The following is a 26570-nucleotide window of genomic DNA, read 5'->3' as shown; positions in this document are numbered from 1 at the left end:
TACTGCTTCGCTCGTCGAGCATCTGCGGGTATTTATTGTGAAATAGCCTCTCTCTGGATAAGCAGCCCTCCATTCAAATAAACAGACCGTATCTCGGTGCCTCAAAGGTAAGTATGCTACGTTTTGGCCCCACGCTAGCGAAATAAGTTTTCGGAAATTTTAGCTCCTCATATTCTTGCGGTGTTGCAGCTTTTGACAAAATGTCTTTATTTGTATCATAAGTCCAGTATGTATATAACTTTTGGTTCATTAAAGAAGAATGACCCTAACTCCACCTGGCCCCAACAGGTTAACGTGTGCAAGCATACATGGTCTGTTATCTCGTCTAGATGGAGCATTTTTGTATCGTATGCACTTCACCTCATAAATCCTCACGGAACTCCAGCTTTGGAATTTTTGGGAGTCCGAAGGTTCGGACGGCATGTTTCAGAAGAATGTCTTCTGAAAATTTGTCGTTATAGAGGCTTGCCGCACTGCATAAAGAATATTAACGGAGAAAATGGTTATAATAGCATTACACTATAGCCATCTCTGTCGACACCTTTCCTCAGCGTGTGGAAATGCAGCTGGTATTTGCGTAACTTCGAAGGAGCACTGAAACGAGTTCCTGAGGTGCTGGCATTTCTATATGTGCGGAGGATTATTCTGATCTCAGCGGCTCACAAGAAAACCTAACGAAATGTTTAAGGCCTTTTTCAAAACATTTCCTATTTGCGGAAATTTCAAAATTTAATGCAAATCACACAGAAAAAAAACGAGGAAGAGTGAAATATTAACCCTAATAAGTGAAGCCGCATTTCACTCAGTTGCAATGGCAATGCAAGGCTTCTCAGGCTACAATTAGGCTGCCCTGAAATATGTATAGTTTCGCTTACGCTCATATTCGGCGGTATGTTTTGCGAGGATGTTGTTAAGCCTATTCCCACCCTGGTATACCGCCTGTTCCGTATTTATCTGTCAGTGTTAGAAAAAATTCTCCTGCGCAAACTACTGGACTATATGGACGCAAACGCCAACTACAAGGTAGCTTTTGATGGTCTTCTTCTTTCAATATGTAATTTAACATCTAAACTTGCCTGCATTTTCAGGAATCAGCGAAAAACTGCATTCGGCTGCGGCAGAACTTTTTGTCCAGACGAGCAAAGAAGCCACTTTGACAGGCTGCGCCATCTGGCGAGCGGTGAGGCAACCGATGTCATGGCTTGTGGCGGGAATGCGCACGTTGCGCGGTTTCTTCGGATGTGCGTGTCGTCTGCTCTTTGAAATTAACCTCGCTCGCCAGATGGCGCAGTCTGTCAAACTGGCTTCTTTGCTCGCCTGGACAAAAAGTTCTGCCGCAGCTGAATGCTGTTTTTCGCCGATTCCTGAAAATGCAGGCAATTTGAGATGTTAAATTACTTATTGAAAGACGAAGACCATCATAAGGTACCTTATAGTCCCGTTTTGAGCCCATATAGTTCAGTAGATTGCGCAGCGGAATTTTTCGTAACAGGGACAGATAAATATGGAACACGCGGTACTTTTATATTATGTTATATCTAAGCACTTTATGCAGCACTCTTTATACTGACCCTCATCTTAGCATAGGATTGCGCCAACTATATTACAAAAGAGACGACACAAGACGACAAGCGCAAGCTTTCAACTAAAGTTTGTTTTCACCAGTGCGTTTTTTATAAGGTACTGAGATAAAGGTGACGTCTGTCAGATGCTTGCTCAGCTGTTAACAGAGCGTTAACAAAGCGTGTCACACGCGTTTAACTCGGGAACTGAAAAAGAAGAAAACCAATGGTTGCTTCAGATAGAGGAGAAAAAAATGAACCTAGAAGCCAAGTTTGATGACTGTAGAGTACTTAGTTAATTAATTATAGGAAAAAATGTCGGAACTGCGTCGAAATAGCGCAGACGTCGATATAGCCACGGGAACTGTGTGACGTCACTTCCATCGGAAGTCGTCAGGTCATATTGAAATTTGTCACAGAATGGTCTGAAAAACGTCGGATTTGTGTCAAATTAGATGCAAAATTGTGTGACTAAGTGTAATTAACACTTAAGATCCACGAAAGATGTATAATTTGGGTATCGATATAGCCACCGGAACTGTGCGACGTCACATCCATCGGAAGCCGTCACGGCATAGTGTCTTCGGCTTTCGCCTCTCAACACTTTAGTTGCTAAAGCGTCCTCGCAACTTCTTCTCTTTCTTTTTCTTGGTTTGCTCCAATTAATCACTGCCTTCTGATTTTATGTCTAGATCAGTACGTTATAAAAAGACGTACCGGTGTAACTGAATTTTAGTGGAAAGTTTGCGCTGGGCGTCTTGTGTCGTCTCTTCAGTAATATATTTGGCGTACCCCTATGCTAAGATGTACGACCAACTAGCCCCCTTTAAGCTAACTGCAGCTCAGTGTCCGATACTCTGGATGCCAGCGCAGTTAAGCATTAAAACCACGTCCTCTCCACTTTTCGCTCAATTTATATGAGTGTATAGGCATTGTAATTTACGTTAGTTACTTGACACAATCTTAAGTTCTGCTAAAACTTCAGGGTTGCAAACATGCTCAACCAGTTTCTATCACCTTGCACCATTACGGAACAGCGTCAAACGAGAACCTTTATGCAAGCTTTGAATAACTTAAGTTGCAAAGTGTAAAATTAAGAATCAACACTGAAAAACAGTTGACGGAACGGAGAGCTACAGGAAAGTTTAGTGGAGGTCACTCAAGTAGAACTCTTGGAAGTTACACTGAAACCTACCCAAAGTGCTCAAGGTGTGCATTTTGACAACTTGATGTGGTAGTATTTTTCTCTATTGATTTCACTACTTGGATGCACTACCTAAGAGATCATGCATTATTCCCTGCCCCCTCCTCCTCAGAAATGTCCGGACCTCCCTGGCTGCTCCTCGGAATCCTGCTGTGCTTCGTGGTAGTCGCCGATGCTTCACATGGCGCAAGGCTTTCAGGCGAACAGCTGGATTTCCTGGTCCAAGAAATCACGAGGAGGGTGGAAAGTAGATTAGCGGCGCTCGGCAAAGGACAAATCGGCGGTCGGAATCACCATGGTATGCCTAAGGGGACAACACATCCTTACTATGATTTCACAGTGTCGTGATAAGTATGATGCCCCGACAGCAAACTAACCCCACAAGGTTAACAAGGACACGCTGAGAAACATTGTAATCCAGCTGCCGGGGTAGAAGCTGGGGCTTTTGAGTACAGCTTGTGATGCAAATAGAACCGACTACATCTTTAAAAAAAATGGACTTGTCGCCACCAAGGTATGGTAGCCATCGAATTTTGATAAGCGTAGAGGCAAGATGCCGTCAACGCTCATGTTCACTACTCCCCGAATTTGGACAGCCCTTTCAGATAACTGCAGTTGATTTTCCCACTTCACGCATTTAGACCAGATATGATTTTATGCATGAAGGTAGTGAGCATAAAATCGATCTCTGGCCAAGCTCTTGTGCTAGTGCGTAATAGAGTCCGACAAGTATGCAACATATACAGGGTGTTTCACCTAAGACTTTCTGCAATTTTTAAAAATAAGGTATTTGAATTAGATGCGCGCTTTTTCTGGCATAGCATTGTCAGTGGTGTAGTAATTCGTAATGCAGCTAAGACGCGCTAACTAGCAGGCTTGTTAACCAATATTTAATAGTTAACTTTTAAACTATTACCGTTGGGCTCGTTAATTATTGAGAGGCATGTAGCCCAACGTAAATGATGTCGATATCCGTTCTTAGAATTTCGAGAACGCAATTATCCTCGGCGCTGTGGCTCAACAAATTTTGGCTATTTCGACGAGTTACGTGCACTGGAGAGGTTGCTTTGCCTGCAAGCTTCTCAAACCGCATGTATTTTGGCGCGATGTAGGAGAAATTTGTTGGGCCACAGCGCCGAGGATAATCGCGTTCTCGAAATTCTAAAAACGGATATGGACATTACTTACTGTGGGCTGCATGCCTCTCAATAATTAAGGAGCCCAACGGTAATAGTTTAAAAGTTAACTATTAAATATTGGTTAACAAGCCTGCTAGTTAGCACGTCTTAGCTCCATTATGATGTACTACACCACTGACAATGCTATGCCAGAAAAAGCGCGCATCTAATTCAAATAGCTTATTTTTAAAAATTGCAGAAAGTCTTAGGTGAAACACCCTGTATGTGTAGCGAGGTTTTCGGCTCAAAAAACTTGCCCTGACACTGTGAGAGAATTTTTTTTGCTCTATGTGTCTATGTGTCTATGTGCATTGCTGTAGAAATTTAAGCGACAAATTTCTTTAGCAGTCCGTGAGTAAGGCCACCCATTTAAGATGACAGGGCACATTTGCTACTGACATTTTGTTTGTTTTCTGTGAGCTGTGACCATCAAAATACTTTGACTTTTCAACCTGTCTTAACTGAAGTTCCGGACAAGGTATCCCTTTTGTCTACGAATTTCTATTCGAACAATCGCCGTAAAAACAATGAACACAGGTGGGTAGGTTTTGTTTTGATGTCATATCTTCTTCAAATGTTCGCAGCCTCCGTTTAGCAAGCGTATTTCTTCTTATCTTTTCCTTTGGCACAATGGAACGACGTTGTCAACCTCAAGGACGTTGCATCCCCCAGTGCCTGCCTTAAGACTAGTGCCTTTCCGACACCGCAGTCAGCTACTGCTAAATATTTGTAGAGCGACATTGATCACTTCTTTTCTAAACCCCCTGGCAACAGAAAGTAGCAGAACTGCCGTAACTCTCGTATTTTTTACAAAATCCCACGTGCAAGATCCTGATAGCTCTTTTCGGTAATTTTAGCCTGCTTATGTTTCATATTATTTGTGTTAGAAGTCCGCCTGCTTCAAGTGTAACTTTTGCCTGCTAATACTTACTTCACCAACATTTATTTTTTCCGCAGAGCTCCGAGGCCTTATTTGCCTCATCAAGTTGCCTGAGCAGGCTCTCTCCCTGTTCTTTCCAAAGCGAGACGAGCAGTTCCTTTTTAGCGCTGCCACGTCCGAAACTTATCTTTAATTTCAAGTCAAGCTTTCTTGAACCTCACTTTTAATTGCTAAGCAGCTATGAAGTATAATAAGAATGCACGTATTGTTATAAATGAGAACATTCCGTTGCTATAGCAAAATATCATTTTTGAAGTATGTCCTGCGCTTGCATCGCGTTGTTAAGACTGTCATAAAAAAGCAATTGGGTGGTGGGTGTTTGGCAATAAACAGCGGAAAACTAGAAGTGCCCTCCTGGGGCATCTGCAGATATATTGATTATTATGGTGAAATCGCACGATATGAGAAAAAATTGCGTTCGTAAACAACTTCCGGGCTAAAAAAATTCACTTGTCGAGAATTTCTGCGTATGCCAGCATATTACATCGTCAGGCACCCACAGCCAAATTGCACTGAATTAATCAACAAGCGCTGTGGTTTCTTGCGCTTCTCTCACGGGACTTTCCCCTAGAATCGTTTGTCGGGGGTCATTACTGTAAAAAAACAAATTAAAAACCTTCCGTACCTTTGATTGTAGTGACAATATCATCTGTGTCTTTTTGGCGAACTATTTGGAGACCTATTTGGGCAAATAGTTCTTTGCTTGGGAGAACACCTGCTTAACGTCCACATGTCTTAAAGGGAAGCCGAAACGGTTTTTTTTTGAGAATTCAAGGTTATTCAAGAATTCGAATCTATCAAGCTTCTAGATGAAGCATGCAGTATTTTTGCACTAGCATTTAAAATTGTGACATAATCGTCGATTAAAGCCGCGATGATGTTCACTACGTTGAAGGAGTGCGAGGAAACTCTGCAGTGACGTCATTGTTGCCGGAATTTGAGATGTCCGCTACTTACGCCTGCATGCTGCTGAGCGTCGTCAGATGGCGCCAAACAGTGCATCGTGAGCTTCACCTTCGATGGCGTCGGTTTTCTTCCATGGAATAACCGTTTCTTCGCTGGAAACGTAGTGCCGTCGTACGTGACGTCATTACCGGGGCCTCTGCCCGTCGCTGTGCACTTCAGTGAAGCTGAACGCCGACGACGACTTTATTCGGCGATTATGCCACCATTCCAAATGCTAGAGCAAAACGGTTTCGCAGGCTTTACCTGCACATTTCGTACGTTCGGCAACCTTAAACTCATGGAATTCTAAAACTGCTTCAGTCACCCTTTTAGGGATCAAGACTACGAGGGTATTATCATTGAATAACAGCTCGGGTAACCTCCGCGTATAACATTCCTGTTTCGTCCGCAGGCGAACGCCGGCATTTCAAAATACGACGCTCATCAAAATCGTCCTAGGCCCCGGGGGAAGTTTTCACCAAAGAGCTCTAGTCGCCAAAAGAGAAAATTATAAAAATCTAGTCTGTGCGAGATGCACGCCGTTAACTTCTCGCTCCTCCGAAGAGAGCTTCACCCGTTGCGCCAAAGTCAATAATCATTCGCTTTAGGGGAATACCTAAACTTAAACGACTAAAATGGGCAACATAAAAAGGCTAATCTTTTCGGCATTCCAACAAAGAAGGTCTGATTGAAAAAAAAAAAAAACAGTTTCTACGGCCGCATTAACATTTTCGGCCTATTATTAGTCAAGCTAGATATGTTCACAATTTCCCGTACTGTTTTGCAGGATGAAGCATCATACCGCCGTATTTTCCTTTTAGCAACTGTGTGAATGTATATTCATAGAAGCTACTACGGTGGGTAAGAGGGCGCTACTTGCTTATGTGTTTTCCAAGCGCTCCCACTGGCCGGTGAGAATAAAGGCGTCCATGCGATAAACGTTCATTGAGGGCATTGCATTTTAGTTGTCGTTTCGTTGGCATTGCAGTTTCCAGCTATGTTTAATTATTTACACTTACAGCCACAGGTAGTCGGCAGCTTCCATTCAGGCTGCCAGCATGAGGCTAATATCGCGGAAAATTGGGCGTGTTGGTACATGACTTCAATAAATAAATAGCGTTGGAATAAATAGTTGGAAAAATAGTTGGAATAAATAAATAGTTGGAAGTTCAGCGCCGTCCTTGTTGTCTCTTCTTGTCCTTGTCTCCTTGCGCTGCTATTTATTTATTGAAGGTTAATATCGTTGATGGGATTAAATGCTGTCACCTTGAGGGAAACATACAAAGTTTCTCCTGCAGTCAATTTCCCCCAAGATGTTCTCGATGATCACTCTCAACAGCCTGTGCTTCGAATTCCTAGCGCGATACAGTGTCCTAAATGCTTTACTACATTCCCAGAGTTCATCGCGAGCGTAGCCAAAGACGCGCTGACATCATGACGCTGTGAAATCCGGCATGACACGGTGCACTGACCTCTCTGGTGACTGGCGCACGTTTGACATCATACCCACAGCCATCGTCATTGTCTAATACGGTGGTCTCACAATGACAAGGACCAGTGAACACAAACATTTCGCATTTTTTGGCCGCAGATCATACGTATATCGTTATGGCTTTTCCGCACGCTAAGGGCATAAATGAATGGACCATTCTTTTCTTTGGTCCTCGAATTTCACATGTATCCAAGCGCCATGCGATGAGTGAATTTGTTCCGTTAACAGCTTAAAAATATACTTCCAGGGGTGCCGGACTTTTCTGTTCCGACCTCACGAGTGCGATGCCCCTTCGCTGGACGCCACAGCCAAGGGATGCCAGACTTCTCAGTCACCACCTCGCCAAGTGTATGCCCATTCGCTGAACGCCACAGCCCAACCCAGCAATCTTTGAGGGACGATGGACGCAGCTCGAGGATTGCGGCCATTTGCGAAGAGAGTACTCGGCGACTACTGGCGAGGTCAGCCGTGATAAGTTCCTGCATGATTCACATGAAGCATCTACGGCCAAGCGCGATTCTTCTGGCCATTCTTTGGCGACATTACGTCATAAGGTGCAATTCAGGCTGAGCGACGCGCTTGCATTCCGAAGACTGAGGTGGTGCGAACCACCACCATGCGCCAGTGCTCAATGTACCAATGACAGCGCACATATATGGTTACGTCATACCGACGTCATACATTTTAATGGCAGGGTTAAAGCAGAATTCATAGCCGCGTGCATACGTCCACATTGGTGTGCCGTCCATGAACTCAACGGTGAGGATATGACAGAGTAGTGACGTAACAACACGAGTGAATGAGGGTGGGTGTGAAGTATAGTAGACACCAGGCGCGCTGCGCTCTAGCGCTGTGTTTACTATGCTTTCGCTCAATTTAACTGTCAGTGACGCGCTAGCGTAAACATCGCATAATATTTCACTTCCTTTTACACCGTAACACCCGAGTGGTGTTCTGAGCAAGCATTAAAAATCAACAAGTCTCAATCGAAGCTCTACGCAAAAGAGGACGTTGTGATGTACAGTGTCAGTGCACGACAAAAATATGCAGGAAATTGAAATTAATCCGGGGTCATCCACTACGGTGCTCCATTCTTTCTTCTTTCTTTCACGTCCCTCCTCATCTGTTCTCTCACTCAGCTCTGAACGTGTCCACTGTGAGAGAGAAAGTTACAGCGCCTTCACTTCCTTCACGAACAATTTTTTTTTTATCCTCATTCAGTTTGGGCAATGAGGCGTCCGCGAGTGGCCCGGTCCTGGAGAACGTCAATCGGGGGCTGAGCAGCGGGCAGGCGAGTCGCTTCTGCCGCGCCTTCTGTCCTTCCCTTGCACCGACTACCTGCGACGAGACCAGGCCGTACCGGGAACTCGACGGCAGGTGCAACAACCTGGGCCACCCGCACTGGGGACAGGCCTACTCCTGCGAGCGCAGGCTCCTGACCCCAGCTTACAAAGACGGTATGCTAGCTAATGATGTCTTACTTGACAACGCAGCCATTTTTAAGGCCGCCATAACCATTTTATTTCTATCGTTTTTACGCAACCCGTATGGGTACAGACACTTCGTGCGAAAACGCCTTCGTCGGTTATCATTGAATCGCGCAAGCGACAATGAGCTCATTGCTGAATTCACTGAGGTAAATAATAGACTCGAGGGTTAATAGCCCTTTTGTACATCAAGTCGCCGCAGTTAAAGCCTTTTAGCCGCGGTGGCTCAGTGGGTGTGGTGCTCGGCTCATGACCCGAAAGGTTCGGGTTCGTTCCCGGCCACTGCGGTCTCATATCGACGGCGGCAAAATACTAGAGACCTATGTACTGTGTGATGTGAGTGCACGTTAAAAAAAACCCTGGTGATTTAAATACTCCGAACCATCCGCAACAGCGTGCCACATAGCCTGGGTTGTTCTGGGTCGTTAGATCCCATAAACCAAACCAAATTTCGCACGTATGAAAGCAGACACACTTCTATAGGCCGCGCTTAAAATAAAGCCGTCGCGAACTGTCGTATGGACACGCGCAAAAAGCACTATCAACGTCTCCTAGGGGCTGCAGGTAATGCTGTCGCTCTTTGGGAATGTCGCAAGCCACTCCGAATTGTGCTCCTCTTATGAGCCTATGAAGCTGTGTTTACGACTAGGGGCGAGTTTCCAGTTGAAGGTGAGTTAGGTCACTATAGGTCACTATTGGCCGTCGCCATAGAGAGCTCGTGTTAGATAATCGCCACAGCGGGCTACTCTGCACGCCTTGGAAGTAATTCTCGGCTGCGTATGGAAAGCGGCGTTTTCAGAAAATGCGCTGTAAAAAACTGCAATTTTGGAGTCATGTCCAGGTCAGACGAACGCAAATAGTAACAGATAGTAGCAAATAGTAAACGAAAAAAGCCGGCGTCAATGTCACAAACAAGAAGGTGGCTTTCCTGCCAAGGGCAGGCAGGCGCTAATGAAAGTAATTAAAATAAATTAAACACAGTTGCCACCTTCCCACTGTGGCCCTGCGCATCAGGTCGCATCAGGTCATTGGTCGAGAGATATAGAGGCTCCCGAAGAACTGTCTGCCCAACATTTAGCCTGCACAAATTTGTGCAGAATTTAGCCTGCACATTTAGCCTTACGGGAGCTAAGGAAGAGTAATCCGGGTCTCAGAAACCCCACCGGTGGCTGTGTTCGAAATGGCCACCGACCGGGACAGAGCCGGAACCTGTGCCAGTAATTTTATGAGGACACCCCGCGAATTATGAATCTACTAAAGAGTAGGAGTACTTGCCTCGGAAGGATATTTAATGTTATGACATTTTAACAGATCTTAAGGGTTAGTTAAGCTTAATGCAAGCTTTTTTTTTTTTGTGCCAGGCGTTATCGCAACGTGTATGGAATTGCTTAAAGGCGGAAGTTTCAAGCTCAGGCGCCTTGATTCGACTGGCTTAGCCTTAACTGCGCCAACACCGAGTACCGAGAAAATGTGCGCGGTTGTCTTTTTGCGAAGCAAAGGAAGAAAACACTGTGATCTGTGCTCCGTAAGCGTTCGTGGAATTCAGTCACAGACTTGTGCGAACAGCAAATGCTGCTGCACCGCACATCCTGATACCTAGACGTAAGGTCCGGCCGTCAACTGCTTTGCTGTGTGCGTCAAACGTCAGCCAGAGGTCGGCTATAAGTTGTGCGTAGCACAACACAGAGGGCGCCTGCGCTGCTCTGCGCACTTACACGCAATCACAGAATATTACCCTGCACAACGAAGAACAATGCGACCAGCCCACCCAACACTGACCAAGGCCGAATCTGTGGCATGGCGTCAACTTCAGACTCACACGTATCTTAACTTACATAACGAACGTTCTTCCCCGCCCTCTGCACAGACAAATGGCCGAGTTTCCGACAACACCGAACTACGCTGCATCATTCCACTTGGGCCTTGCGCAACATCACCAGGCGGCGTCCCCCCCCCCCCCCCCCCTTATTCTCTTGGGGTGACGCCCTGTTAAGCACGCAGCCGACCGACCAGGTTCGGCTGGTCGAGCGTGCCGAGAAGATAGCGGTGGCTAAAGGGGCTTTGGAGTGAGAGCCCTTCTTCTTGAGTTCGACATAGTGGCTAGCGCACAAGTAAGACGCACGCAGAAGGAATCCAGGCATTACAAACGCTAGACCAAAAATCCAAAGAACTTCAGGTAGCACCAGGCGGTCGTTAAGTGCAAAAGTCAACACCCTTGCACGACATAAAGTTCGTCAGCTTTTCGGTCTGGCGTTTGTTATGTCTACATTCCTTCTGTGTGCATCTTCCTTGGGCGCTAGCCCCCATGTCGAATTATAGCAATCAACAAGCCCAATTAAGAGCCTTGGCTTCTTCTTGAGATCGCTCTGACGAGCACAAATCCGCAGAATAAAAGCTTTTCCTTCTCCTCCTTCGCAGGTGTCAGTGCGCCTAGAGCGGGTCACAGCGGGAAACCGTTGCCCTCTGCACGACTTGTATCTCACAAGTTACACCCACAAGGCTGCCATCTGAGCAAACGACTCAACCTCCTGGCCATGTCGTTCGGACAGTTCCTCGCCCACGACATCACTTTCGTGCCTCCCAATCCCATACCACACATGGAGAACTTCCTCGGTGCGTATCACGCTGCCGTGGGTAAATGCGCAGTTCATGACGTTTGGTTCGCTTTCCCGTCTCAGGTTCCGACGACAGGTTTCCAGAGGGCGGCGAGCATTTCGACATACAGGTGCCCCCGCACGACCCGTTCTTCAGGAAGCTTAGCTCCCTGCCCTTCAGGCGCTCCTTGGCCTGCTGCAGGTGTCGAGTGGGTGAGCAGTCCTCGCTGACCCGTTGCAGTTTTTAAGGCGAAAGCCTTTAATGGCTGATACTGTCGTCCGTTCGCAAAGCGTGTCAGACGAGTTTAACTCGGGAACTGAAAAAGTAAGAAGAAAACCAATGGCTGCTTCAGATAGAGAAGGAAAAAATGAATCTAGAAGCGAAGTTTGATAACTGTTGATTAATTAGTTCATTAATTATAGGCAAAAATGTCGAAATTGCGTCGAAATAGCGCGGACGTCGATATAACCACGAAAACGGTGGGACGTCACATCCATCGGAAGTCGTCGCAGCATAGTGAAAATTGTCACAGAATGGTCGGAAAGACGTCGGATTTGTGTCAAATTAAATGGAAAAATGTGTAATTAAGCGTAATTAATACTTAAGGTCCCCGAAAGATTTATAATTTGGGTATCGATATAGCCCCGGGAACGGTGTGGCGTCACATTCAGCGGAAGTCGTCACGGCATAGTGTCCTCGGCTTTCACCTCTCAACACTTTAGTTGCCAAAGTGTCGTCTCAATTTTTACAATCGAGAATCAAAAGGATGAAACGTGTTACATATTTAGTACACTGCATCCGCTGCTCCTACTAGCGCCGTTGGTGTTTTCATTTCATCATCATCATCATCATCATCATTTATTAGACCCTTAAAGGCCCCTGGGAGGGGGTATTATATAAGGGGGGGGGAGTAGTACATTGATCATGACTCACATTGGTGGGGAAAAAAAGAATTAAAAAAAAAAGAACAAACAAGAAAACACACACACAACAAAAGCGTAAAGAGAGGTTCATCTCCATAACCACCAACCACCGAACTGAGTTCAGTGCACGACTTTCACTTGAAGCCAGTTAAAAGAGAGGTGCCGTTTGCAGCGTTAAAGGAAAGCTCAAAATGTTTTTTTTTTTAGAATTCGAGGTGATTGGCCGGTTCAAATGTATGTATGCGTTCAAATTACTCTTGCGCTAGCATTTAAAATGCTGACGTAATCGCTGATTAAAACATCGCATAAGGCCAGGATTCTCCTCAATGCGCAAAAGAAATGCGGAGAAACTCACGAAGACGTAATTGTTGCCGACATTTGAAATTTCAGCTGTGCTTGCCCACATGCCGTCGTTCTTCGTCCGACGCCGCTAAACATCGCGTTGTGGACTTCACCTTAGCTAACGTCGGTTTTCTTCCTTAAAGCAAACGTTTCCTCATTTTAAACGTAGCTCTGCCGTACATGATGTCATCACTACGGCCCCTACCCAGCGCTGTGCGCTGCGGAGAAGCCTGAACACCTACGCGGCTTCATTCAGCGATTACTTCGCCATTTCAAATGATAGCACAAAAAGTATTCGTATCTTAACCTGGAAGTTTTACACATTGTACCCCTTTAAGATAGTCGAATTCTAACCCTCTTCAGCTGCTTTTTGAGCAAATTGCCGTGAATATGATATTTAGAGGAATATTGCAAAAAATTCCATTTTAATGTTTGCGTGACGACACAAGAATCGGGAGTCAAGTAACTAAGTCTGAATGGTTTGCAGTTTTCGCAAGACCACTAGGTTTTTCTATGGGCTCTATGATGCGCTAAGATTAGAATCTGCATAAGTCCAAATTAGAAAATTTCACGAGGATATCTCTGCAGAGCACTACCAATAATAATACCATTAGTGCAGTAATATTGACTAAAATAATATTTCTTATGGAAAAAGGCTGTGCGCGGCAATTGTGAGTTCAGTTATACACGACCTTGTCTTTTGCGAGGGGCTAAGTGCCATAGACGTTCCAGCTATGTCCGTAATGCTTACCGAGGTCGGTATTGGTGCAGTGCACATGTTCTACACTTGTTATGGCACTCAGAACCAAAGGCTTGCTTGCTATGCTCGTCTGCAGGCGCCGCGAGCTTGCTACCCTGATATCTTCCTTTAAAGCACTCCGCTACTTCCATGGTATCCTTTAGCGCACTTCGGTGTCAGGATTGACTAATCATTGAAGTAAATATGGTCTGCTAGTGTTCCTGTGTAGGCACTCTAATGGCTTCAGCCTTAAAAACAGGTGATAAACTGAGTAGACATGGTTTGAATGCGAGTTCAGTAATACATGAACGATTACTTTTTCCCCAGGTCCCAGGGAACAAACAAATTCGAGGACATCTTTCATCGACGCTTCACATATCTATGGCATCAACAAAGAGTTATCGGACAGCCTAAGGGTGTTCAGGGGTGGTAAGTATTTTGTGTGCTACTCATGATTCTCATTTCTTGGTTTGGTTTGGTTTATGGGGTTTAACGTCCCAAAGCGACTCAGGCTATGAGAGACGCGATTCTCACTTCTTGGACTCTGCATCATTTAAGCGCTGCAAGTCTTAACAGAACTGCTTCTTTGATTCGACGTGTGTGGTAATCCTTCTTTTTCACAAGATGTGGCGCCCTCTGGGGAGTGAAGAAAATTCATTTTTTTTACTGGTTGAAAACAAACCCAGGTGAGAGATCTGCATGGTTCCACGAGGTGCCAGCTGCGCAGTGACAAGTGTGTGCTTGACAGGTGCCGCCATATGTCGCATGCGCTTGTCACTACCATGAACTGCGCTTGCGCAGTAGGAGCTGGGGTGGTATTCTCCCGGTGTCGCCTTTTGCGACATGTCGCAGTCGCACTTCGCTGATTGGCTCGAGCCGCGGTGACGGCGGCGTGACAACACGGATCCGCCTTCCTGCTACGTCGTCGTGACGTCGCCCCAATTTACTACGCTTAGTCGAACAACGGAATGCGCTGAAGCGATTCGCGCGGGCGACGGGCTACCGTTAGCGTACGAACGCAATCGGCAGTTGCGGCTTTTGCGACCTTGGCGTGAAAACATGGCGACGTCCTTTCAAGAGAGAGCCGCCCGCTTCAGCCAATTCAGCAGTCCTTGCGATTCCGGTCGGCATGTTTACCGGCAACTACTGGTGTTGTTACTTTTCGCTATGACTTACCTTGCTTCGACGATAAAGTTTAAGCTGCAATTCAGCCTAGTTTTTTAGATACGCTCTCGATTCTGGAGAGCGCAAGCCTAATGGCACCTCCAGCTACACTGCTACCGTCTGCAACTGCCCGAAACGCAGCCGAAACCTAGCACAACCGTCCGGAACGAAAGAAAAATAGATTTGGAGCTTTTTCGCGGTGTTTTATAGACTTAAATGAAGTAAAGCGAGTTTATATTAAATTTGCTAATGTTTTTTTGAACATTAGACGTCATCTGATGGCAAATATTCTTGCTATAAAAGATACGAAACTACTGCTGCTAATGAATCAGCAGTGGTAAATTGTCGCTTCTCGGAGTGAATGAATGCACCGCAGACGAAAGAGCCGGCGGCTTTTTCCGTTTCTTCGAGCATCTGTAAGCACTTTTTTAGGCCCCGCCCTTATGCGACATGTCGCAAAAGGCGACACCGGCAGAATACCACCCCTGGAGGCGCAAAGGCGCGCATGCGCAGAGCACCCTTGTGAAAAAGGCGGATTATGGCAGACTAGCAAGCAAAAGGAAAAGAACTAAGGACAACAAGAAGACTGCTGTTTTTTTTTTTTTTGCAAGGAGTTGCTTGTGCGCGTCATGGGCAAAGAAGTTTCTCATAGGAAAGAGCTCTTGTATGCTAAAGATACTCCTTTCGGTTATATTGCCCGGACAGCACAGCGCAGGTAGAACTGCATTTGCGGATCGTTACTTCCGAATTTTCAGCACTGTTACGCCCCATGCTGTCCTCCGCTTGCGCAGGACTGCTGAAAAGCCAGGATGTAAGAGGCTCTCTCCTCCTTCCGCAAAGCATGCATCCCAACAACGACAGTTGTAGCGCACCTGGAAGAGGCAAGGTCTGCTTCAGAGCGGGTAAGATACCACGGCTTTCAAGAAAAGGAAACCGAGGGGACAACGCTTTCCATATTATTCAGGCCCTTAAAACGTAGGCTAGAAATCCAAAAGTATTGTTTTATCTCGAGAGCGTTAGTACTCCCATGTCGAAAAAAATTGCCCGGCGTTGGCGATCGTTTGAAGCCGTGTGACCGTGTGGCGTCATCACAACCAGCCCACCGGATTGTGGGCAAGCTGACCTCCGTGACAGGTGACAGTTAAATTAATGACTGGACGCCAGGGTCACACAAGCCCCACCGGTGGCAGCACCTGCCATCGCCAGGCAGTGGCGCATCGCTTAACAGCTGCACCACTGGGCCTGGAGGGGGTATGATGACTCCCAGGGATCTATGGATGTGAAGTAGAGAATGAATTTCTGCATATATGGCAGTTAACCCATTACGCAATGGCGTCGAATGGTTAAGGAGGAGGTTAGGTGTCTCCTGCAATTTTTTTTCTCTTATGTTATAGTCGGGGAGCAAGATAGGGAAATCCCGTATTTGTTTTCTGATGCCTGCTACCGACGATAATAAAGAGCAAACGAAAGTGTCGTAAATCAAGTCTATCTTTAAGAAATACAGTGTTAGGCATGTCCGTAACGGAAAAAGATATTACGGTAGGCTGCTTAGAAAAAAATTCATTTACATGTTTAAAGATGCCAAGATTACCGAATACTTTGAAATTCACAAGGAGACATGACACTAAGCATGTAAGGCGAGCCAATTAAAGAGGTACTACAGGCATCTTTAAGTAACTAACAGGAATTCTAGCCAGCCATGCCTCCTAAAGCGTTACCAACGCCTATGCAAAAACTGCCCACTTTCAACAATGTCTCCGGTTATCACTCGCAGGTGACTTGAGGGTGAACCAGAACCCAGGTCTGATAACCCTGCATACGATCTTCCTGAGGGACCACAACCGCATCGCCCGCAAACTGGCTGCTATCAACCCAATGTGGGACGATGAACGCCTCTTTCAAGTCACCAAGTGGGTCGGCATTTTTATAATCCGTATGCAAAACAAAACTGACTGTCGATTTTGTCATCGAGAGTAGATGTGAGCGTGAAATTCATTTCAGGAAAGGCGCACCGTGTTCCAGGGCGTCTCATAGATGGCGGTAGCTGCACTTGAGTTTTGAGGGGCCATCAGGCGCTTTTCTTATACCTGTGCTACACGGCAACGTTCGAATGACATCCGAGTCGAATGACATTCGAGAATTGGAATGACATTCGGACTCGACGGACTCCCGCGGTGCTACACGACACTTACCAAACGCATTCGAAAGCCTCAGCTCGTTTTCAGTGTAGAACGACGACGACGGCGGCGGTCACACTAGTCCGACAACGACACTATATATCACGCTCAACAGCAACATGTCATTATAGTGAAATATCTAGTTTGCTATAATATCATTCTAATGGGACAGATTTGTCAGGCCAACGACACCGACGAATCCGATCGGCGGACCGTCAGCCTTGTCGGCGGCTGAGCGAAAGCACGATGATGAGGCGGCCGTGTGAATATGTTCGCGCTTCTAAATGAGCGATACGAACGGCTACATTTCACATGTGCACACCTGAACACTCACCAGCGATAAGCGCTTGCCAAATTAATTTCAGTCGACGACGGCTCCCTTCCCTTCCGCGACGACTAGGCCTAGCGAGTCCGCCGGGTTGGATCTGTGATTGCGGTGGTTGTGAAGAGCGAATCACAAGCTTTGGCGAATGCAAATGGTCACCGAGTGTAGTTTTGGCAACAGCGACCTGAAATCAACTATTGCTTACACCGCAGGGCACGTATACGATGAACGGCAAAGGCCGATGTGACCCAGACTGCCGAGTCGGGCTTTACGGCCAGCAGCAGTCGTCGCCGTCGCTAGCTTGTGGATAACAAGTTAGGCCGTTCCAGTTAAAGCGAATGGTCGCCAAAGATACTTCTGCATGAAGTAGTTTGAAATAAAGTACTGGTCACGTCGGAGGAAGCCGGGACAAGAAGCGAGAAGCGCCGGTCCTGCTCGATGTCAACAACCCGGCTGTCGTGTTTCTCAAGCGTGCGATCGCATCATCGCTTCCGACACATTGTCGCACTGCGTAAACAAGCACGGGTACAACTGGTAAAAAAGAAAACAGGTTGTTTAATAGAACTAAAACACAGATTACGTTTTATGTCATGAAAAGAGTTCTAGCTGTTCGTACGCAGCAATGTAAACAACAGTATGAGTACAGTCGTCCTCATCGGCGCACTCCTGTGGAAATTTCATGCTGACGCGGTTAATGTTCGTTGGTGTAATATTATCTTCAAGCATTCCCTCAGACAGAGCACGAGCTATTTCCTAAACAAACAGCAGAAAAAAGCGAGCAGCGGGTATCGAAATGAACAGCCACAGAGCCGAAAGCAGTCGCTCGGCTGTGGGCGGGGCGAAGCGGCGGCAGCGGCGACGGCTATTGGTCGGTTCGGGCTCGAAGGCATTCCAAAATCTGGAATGTCTCCGCGTAGCTCCGTCGACTCGAATATCATCTGAACCGAATGCCGTTGAAAAACTTCGTGTAGCAGCGTTGGTTTGGCAGTCGAGTCCGATGACATTCGGTAGTACACCGAACTCTAGGACCTTGACCTCGGCCTAGCTGCGAGTGCTGGCCCCATCTCCTTTTATTCGGCCATGTTGTTCTCCTTTCTCACGGCGCGCTTGAAGAGTCTACCAAGAAGTAAAATAGTGGCATACTGCAGAAAGGCTGATGTTTGGGAAAGTTGGTGGATGATCATGATGAAATTATATACTGTACGTTTCTTTTTCTCAAAATCAATTCTTCACAGTGCAGTACGAACGAATCAAAATTAACGAATGCAAATTAAAAAAATTCGGACGACACTTAAGACATAAAGCCGCGTGCCAGCAGCTTTGAAGAATGAACAAACAAACAGTACGAAGATTTGCGGCAGTACGGCCCAATAGCGTTGATGAGTCCCTTCTGGAACGGGGGTCTTCTTTCTATATAAGATCGAAGATTTTCTTTCAAAAACATATAACGCTTTATCACTAACCCCATCTCAGCAATACTCATTATAAGTCTACTCCTTCATGTTATTCCTAATCAGAGCGCAGCCCTTAAGCACCCTGCGGCCTTGCGGCGTACTACGCCGTGCTCGTAATTCCGGTGGACGCCACATGTCGGCACCACGACACGTCAAGCGGCGTTCGGTTGCTCGTACGCATAGGCTTTGCTAACTGGCGACACTAATCGGTGATGCTAATTGGAAATCATAATTAACTAGATGTTGTTGCCTTCACTGTAGCTTACTCTGCGGTGTGAGGCGTTCACAAAAGACCTCCTTCTATCGCACCCAACCGAAGCTTCTCCTTGATCGAAGGGTAGCGCACGCGGCTCACGGTCCATACTTATTTTCAGTGCAATTGCTTTTCTTAAGAAACATTACGTAATAGTGCTGGAGTGACGCCACGACCCTGTAGGCCAATGAAGAGCTTCTCTGCGGCCAGGGATTTTGTTTTAAACCTCTAAGGAGTTTCGCTGTGACCAGGAATTTCAATGTGACCCTCGGGCATTCGTTGAACTTGCGCTCTAACGCTAAGTTATGCTAAAATCAGCGAGAGCCGATAGATATTAGGGACCTGGAGTTGGAGTGGGTAGAGGTCCACAGCACGCATGGCATCGTAAGCGTGCATTCGTTAACGTTTGAGTTTACTTCGCGTACGGTGTCTTTTATAGTTATTTACATTTGCCTGTGTGCTTCGCTGCATACTAACTCACAGCCAGTTTTTAGCAATTCTCTTAGTGTTATAGCCCCGCTTATTGCAAGCTGACTGTATACATACTGCGCAAAAAGAAACAAAAGTGTAAATAGTGGCAAAAAGCACTATAAGCTACTAACAACATATTTCAAACGTGAACATAAAAGAACCTCTACGTATACGTAAATAATCAGTGCGTTTTATCAATAGCTTTTTGGATGCGAAAACCACATTTTGGCCAAAAGGGCATGCTGCATTGAGCGCTTCATAAACAACTGCATGGACATGGAGCTGTCTAATGTACGCTGAAATACCAGTGCCTTGGATAGGCGTTTTTCATTTCGCTTCCATCGCGACACGTCCACGGCAGCAAGGGGCGTACAAGGTAAATAAACCTACAAATAATAAACTCTCGATGCTAACCTGGTGATCGACTACACCGCAAAGGAAACAGATAAAGGGGAGGCCTTTCCGCTAATGCTTGTCTTGTTCAGGAGGATTGTTGAAGCCCGCCTGCAGCACGTGGCCTTCAACGAGTGGTTGCCCCTGTTTGTTGGCTCCAAGGCCATGGCCCAGTACGATCTGCGGCCGCTCAAGGCCGGCTTCACGAACTACAAGCCGAACGTGGACCCCACGACATTCAACGAGTTCGGAGCAGCTGCCATGCGCTTTGGACACTCGAACATCTATAAGCGGTTCTACCTGTGAGCAACCTCCTAGCGTCCGACTGAGATAGCGGTATCGAACACTTCCATCAGTATTGAAGTTCAGCGCTATTGAGAATACTGCTTATATCCAGAAAAAAAAAGGTTTTAAAAGTATCGTGGCACCGCTTGAAAGAGTGCCTAAACTAAACAACGTGCTGGAAAATAGACTATGTCTTGCGACCTAGTCACTAAACCCATGCAGTAAACTTCACAGTCTTTCTTTTGAGACCGTAGGTCGACAAACACGCTCTTGAGTTATTTAACGCAGTATAAAACTAACACCTTTACCCGTACACACGTAAGTGCTGGGAAGGCGTCAGCGGGTGTTTTCTATTGCTTACTGCACCGCAAATACTAACTCACATATTGCTCTCATGGATATGCAGAGTTGGGCCCAGAGGAAGCCATCACGCGTGCGTCTTGCATCTCAAGGACAGTTACTTTCAGCCTTTCCCCTTCTATGATGGGGTTCTCGACAGCGTTATCCGTGGAATGCTCAAGCAGCGAATGCCGTCGACTGGCAGGTACTTTCACCTTCTATGCTTTATTTTACAGAGAGCTGTCACTCACCCTTCTTATATTATACAACGTCAAGGCAAAAGCGTATGCTATTGCTTACATTACGCGCCTATTGAAAGGGGCCAACGATGAAGAGCTCTTTTGACATGCTGATCAACTCCGCACCAACATTTTCTGGCTATGAAGCTGAAGCTACGGAGGCGGAACCCGCCCATTCTTCCTATGCCGCGGAATATGCTCCCCGCTTCCAATTATTAGTTTTCTCTTAACATATAGTATATTGTATATATTTGTGTATTCACACAAATTTAATCCATAACCTGCCCACAGGTTCACCGACTTTGCGGTAACAAGATTCCTGTACCGCGAGCCCGGAAGACGGTACGGCAGCGACCTGGTGTCCAGAGACATACAGCGAGGCCGCGACCATGGCATCAGGCCGTACGTCGACTACGTGCGGCTCTGCAAGAAATGCAACATAAAGACGTTCGACGACCTCCACCGCTACAGGCTTATCCCGAAGCATACAGTTCATCAACTCTCGCGGGTGTACAAGTAAGGGGTCCACTTAAGCAGCTCTTGTTGCCATTTTTTGTCGAAAGCATCAGCTGTGTGACGCTTTTGCATAGATCGCTGTTGCAGTGGTGGACTCGTCGGCACAGCAGTTTGTGGCTTCGCTTGAGCTTATAGTGGCAGCGTCGCACGTTACGGTGGCTAACAGGTGACATGCGACCTATGCGCAAACGCACTCAAAAGTCTCAAGAATTTAAATTTTACCCTTAAATTATGGTTCTGATCAGAGAAGGCACTATAAAGCAAAATAATTATGCTTCTGATCAGAGAAGGCACTATAATGCAAAATATTAAGGCGAAAGCCTTCAATGGCTCATACTGTCGTCCGTTAACAAATCGAGTCACATGCGTTTAACTATGGAACTAAAAATGACATAAGAAAACCAATGGTTGCTTCAGATAGAGGAGGAAAAAAATGGACCTAGAAGCCAAGTTTGATGACTGTATATTAATTAGTTAATTAATTGTAGGCAAAAATGTCGAAATTTCATCGAAATAGCGCAGACGTCAACATAGCCACGGGAGCGGTGTGGCGTCACATCTACTGGAAGTCGTCACCGCATAGTGAAAATTGTCACAGAATGATTGGAAAAACGTCGGATTTGTGTCAAATTAGATGGAGTAATGTGTAATTAAGCGTAATTAACACTTAACATCCCCGAAAGATGTGTAATTTGGATATCGATATAGCCACAGAAACGGTGTGACGTCACGTCCACCGGAAGCCGTCACGGCATAGCGCCCTCGGCTTTCGCCTCTCAACACTTTAGTTGCCAAAGTGACGATCCTCGCTATTTTTTAGTCATGAGCCTGAGCACTTCTATTTCTTAAAAACTGAGCTTGCCAAAATTTTTCCAGCGACGTGCGTGACATCGACTTGTACACGGGGGGTCTCAGCGAGATCCCAGTGCCCGGTGCCGCCATCGGGCCTACGTTTCAGTGCATTGTGGCCGACATGTTCCATCGGCTCAAGTGGGGAGACCGGTTCTACTACGAGCACGGAGGGCAGGCCGGATCGTTCACACAAGGCAAGTGGCGCTTTTCTGGATAGTGGATGTCTCGGGACAGTGAGGGATGTTCAGAGGGCCCTTAAAAGCAGAAAACTTCATCGCTTAGTAGAGGCGGGATGTGAAGCCCCATGCCCACAGTCTTTCTGCAATAGCTGTTAGTCACTCTGTAGTTTCGGCGATTTTTTTATTAACTGGTGCCCTAAAATTGCAGCTCGAGCCAACCACACGGGTCCTGCCTTTGTAGGTGCTGCCTTTGTAGCCCCGACATAACCATTTGTAACTTCCTGCCGACCAGGAGTGTCGAATGAAGAGTGGGAGCTTCGAGCACCACGGACACCATTATCGAAAGCTGTTTCATGGTGTCTTCGACTAATAACCGCAATAACCGCACTCTGTGCTGGAGGTGAAACACCTGAACCTATGGAAGAAAGACAAAGATATTTCTAATAACTACCTCGAGGAGTTTGTTCATGTTCATTGTGGAGGCTTCGTCAAAAGATAGCAGGATACCTTGCGCTTGGACGTCATCCTTTTACTATCACTCACGTCTCCTTCGTCATATCTGATGCTAAAAGGGTTTCCACAGCTTAAGAGATCATAACTCCACGGAGCTTGGGAACGGCAAAAGTAGCCCAGCTCGCAATACGCAAACGCAGCCTCCAACAGCCCCTAGAGGCGAGCCTTGGTCGGGTCTGTCCAGAGGTCGTTCATAGTCCGAATAACTTTGGGACGCTAATCCCTAGAAACCTACATTTCAAGAGGACAAGGGTGTGACATGGTTCCCACCAAAACATCGTCCCCCCGAGGCAACCGCGCAATTCGCTCGAAAAATCTCGAAAAAAGAAACTGCGGCAAGGTTGTGTGCAATTTTAAGAAACGAAAAGGCAGCCTTAGAGAGCACAAGACCTCAAAGGTGCTTGAATGTAGCGATTGAAATTTTTGTTTTATATAGGTCACGTGGTCGCAGATCAGCACAAAAAGTCGCCAAGAAAAGTACCTGCGCCTGTGAAAAACTTACTAACAGGCGCGTGATGAGTCCTGTGACGAAGTGACTCTCTAGCTACATTCTAAGCTGAGAGCTTTCTGAGCTACATTCTTGGCAATTCATCCAAACGTCACCATGCGAAAGAACGTGTTCGTAATTTGAAATACGCAGTGGCAAACATCTTACTGTCTCAAACTGGTAGTACACCTTTCAAAAACAGCAACCTCCTCCATACTCACGATAAAAAAAGATTAAAGTAAGATAAAGCAAAATTTGAACGCTCCTACTTAGTCACTTCGAGATTTTATTAAGAACAAAACAAAACAACTGGCCTGCAAAGAAACAAAACAAACCGATTGGCCGCATTTTCTAAGTTCTTTAACCATTTCATAGAATAGCCTATTTACCAACTTGTGAGCTCCCCTTTGATACCGCAGGCAGTAAACGAATCTCCTGCTGGCTAGCTGCCGTGATTTTGCAGGCGGTAGCTAGTAATGGCGGAGGGAGGAAATAATATTTAGAGTAATCAGTTGTTATAAAGAGTGGCCCAAGCGCAGCTTTATCTCATCGCATATCTTTTCCAGACCAGCCGCATGAACAGCTTTACTTCGTCGTTTTGGATCAAGCAGCCACCAGGCATTTGCCTACGACTGCATCGAAGACATTTCTTTGTTGGCTCTGGCTAGTAGTGACGTTCACCCATGAGTATTCTTATATGTAATGGCTGCCCCTCAACATCCGACCGCTGCAGCGGCGATGACACAGGCGAGCAACGCTACGGCCACATTCCCCGCTTCGATATTCAAAACTATCGCCCCTTTACTGAGGTTGATATTATATGACCTCGGATTCAGATTTCATCGCAATAGAACGACATTAAAGCGGTCAGTGAATATATGAAGCCTACTGGCATGATTTGCTGCCCACAAACATGGTAGACATCCTTTCATACCGTAATGTCCTACAGCCCGACCTCCCCACATCACCCCGAAGAATTCTGTTCGCCGTCCGCCTGAAATGACGTCATCACTGAGAAAGGTCCCATGACCACCTCATGCCTTTAATGTCAGTCTTACAAACAGTGACCCCAAAAGTACGCGAAAATTCGGCTCAAATTATGCGAACTCCCTATTACTTAAATAATGCGCATTTTGTATACCACCCGTTACACGATGTGTTCGACTTGGCTACATTCTTCTCTTCCCTGCGTTTAACACCCTGGAACTGTGCTGAGCCTTGTTCACATGCTGCTGTTCTGCCTCATTATTCTTTTTTTTATTTTCCTCTTTACAGCGCTTCACAATTTGTTACGTTTATTGTGGCACTGACGAGGTTTCGTTATGAAAAGAAATTCAGATTTTTATTGGGCTGTTTGAAGCTACGAAAATCGGTCCCGTTGCTTATTGGCTGCCATTGCTTCGGCTGTCTTTCCGTGCGCAGGACAACTGGACACGATAAGACAGACAACCCTTGCCAAGATCATCTGCGAAAATTCAAGGGTTCGCAAGCACTTTCCACGAAATATACTACTTCACCTGTAAGTAGCATTTAGGTCTGCAAAGTGAGAATTTACAGGGGAAAAGCGGACCCTACAGAAAGCATTAATATACTTGCAGTCAACATTACAAAAAGGGGTCTGTAAAATAAATGTTGTAAAATATAGTCCTAGAGGGAATTAAATGCGGAAACAGAACAACGTTATATAGCTCAGGTTATGCTATCACTAATTTTATAGTCTTAAATAGAATGCCGAAAAAATATGCGGATACAATGCAAACGGGGCAGTTTCCTCCAACTATTAATAGCTGTTCGACGCTACAGAGGCCTCACTAAGTGAGTGAGAAGAATCAAACACCCTGAAATGTTGTATGTGAAGTATGCGAGCGATTTTGTTTGTAGTAAATTGTCTTCTTCTGCAAAAATAAGACCAGAGAAAATCTGAATTTTTGCAATTTTTGCTCATAACCCTATTTGCAGCCGTATTTGAACTAAATAAACATTGTCCGATTTTTACCTCCCGAATTCAGGTGCAAATAAAACGCGAAAACGAAGGGTGCTATGTATAAGTAGGTGCTCTTGCTACCAGTAAACAGTTTGCCCCTGATAAAAGGACAGCAAAAAATAATCCCTGTAGCTCCTGCCCTCCGCCTCCCTTCCGTTTCTTTTCGTGCGGAGGCAGTCTTCAGGAACTCCAGACAGGTTGACGGTAGCTTTGCGGCTTCATCTAACACAGAGCTGTCTCCATGACTTCTCTGCGACAATAGGCAGTCAGTGTTCGCTTCTTCTCTTTCTGAGCCATCGTGAGCAAATGCAGAGCTTGAAAACAAGCAATAAAGTCGTAATATTTAATTTAAACTCTCAAGAACTGCATTATGGCATGCTTTCCCGGACATGTTGCCTGCTGTTCGAATACTCCCTTACAAAAAAATTTTAGACACTCTATAAAGTGTCTATAGACTTCTGTCTATAAAGTCTATAGACTGTCTGTAGACAAACGTCTATAGCCAATACAAAATCCCATAGACAGTCTATAGATAATCTATAGATTTATGGCCATACACTTTCAGTAGACTTTTGTCTGTAGACAGTCTATAGACTATGAATAGACAAAAATCAATATCTATAGGAAGTCAATAGAGTCAATAAGAAGTCTATAGACTGTCTATAGACCATTTTTATGCGGGCTAATAGTAATGAATAAATGCTTAATTAAGCTATTATAGGACCCTTTCTCGCAGGCGCTGCAAGGTAAAGAAGGCAGCCTACAGAATTCGCTTCTTTTTTAGCTGCTTTCTTAATCACCAAGGCTTACTCCATAGTGTTTCGTCGTCACGGAGAAGACCAGTCTCGTCAGCCAGAAATTGACTTGCAGTGCACGGGTGCCGGGTCATTTCAGCTAAACACCCCGTTTACTTATTTGCTCTTTTGGAAGTTATGTGGCGCAAAGTAACAAAATGTCGCGGGTCACTCATTTCGCGTTTAGCCCCACTATCCACTAAGTATGGGTTAAGCGAATGCACTATATTTTTTTTTTGGGGGGGGGGGGGTAGGGGGGGGGGAGTTCATCACTCCAAAAGAGAAGAGCATGAATCAGGCGCACTTGGAGTTGTTGACCTATTTTCGGTAACGCCAATAGACTATGAATTTTTGCTATTCGTGATGCCGACATTGTTCTTGGAACAAAGAAACGCTGGGGGAAAAGTTAAATTAATTTAGTTGGTACAAAGAGGTTATTAACGTTCAGCTTTAAAACCACATTTTACCTCCTTGCTCTGGCTGTATGCTGTTAGAAACCTTGTTCTGTAACCTTACGTTTTAGTGACGGGAGCAAATGAAGAAGCTGGTAATTCTGGCTAGAGTTGCTCTTCTCAGACAACACAACTTATAACCACCTTCCATTCATTATTGCAGCGGTTGCGGAAGCCCCAAGGCCCGGTGCCAAAACCTGCCAGACATTGATCTCAGCTTTTGGCGGGAGCGTTGAGTTGGAAACAGCAGCAGGACGCAACGCTAGTATTTTGATTGAAAATAAAG

General features: G+C 45.8%; 1 protein-coding gene across 1 annotated transcript; it reads left to right on the top strand.

Annotated features, from left to right (window-relative positions):
* Positions 1-5: 5 nt before the first annotated feature.
* On the top strand, positions 6-26570 carry LOC149335270 (salivary peroxidase/catechol oxidase-like). Its single transcript, XM_089553781.1, has 15 exons — positions 6-107; positions 2879-3064; positions 7569-7782; positions 8543-8778; positions 11227-11421; positions 11487-11615; positions 13735-13836; positions 15363-15473; positions 16346-16481; positions 19737-19946; positions 20336-20473; positions 20799-21023; positions 21900-22069; positions 24477-24573; positions 26448-26570. Exons 2-15 carry the CDS (start codon positions 2881-2883, stop codon positions 26518-26520), a joined length of 2220 nt encoding a protein of 739 aa, XP_089409907.1. The 5' UTR covers positions 6-107; positions 2879-2880; the 3' UTR covers positions 26521-26570.

The sequence above is a fragment of the Amblyomma mixtum genome, chromosome 7 (assembly GCF_055824585.1).
Source record: "Amblyomma mixtum isolate Tamu chromosome 7, ASM5582458v1, whole genome shotgun sequence".
Lineage (NCBI taxonomy): Eukaryota > Metazoa > Arthropoda > Arachnida > Ixodida > Ixodidae > Amblyomma > Amblyomma mixtum.
Note: the sequence above shows the minus strand (reverse complement) of the source record. Positions and strands in the feature narration are given on the sequence as shown.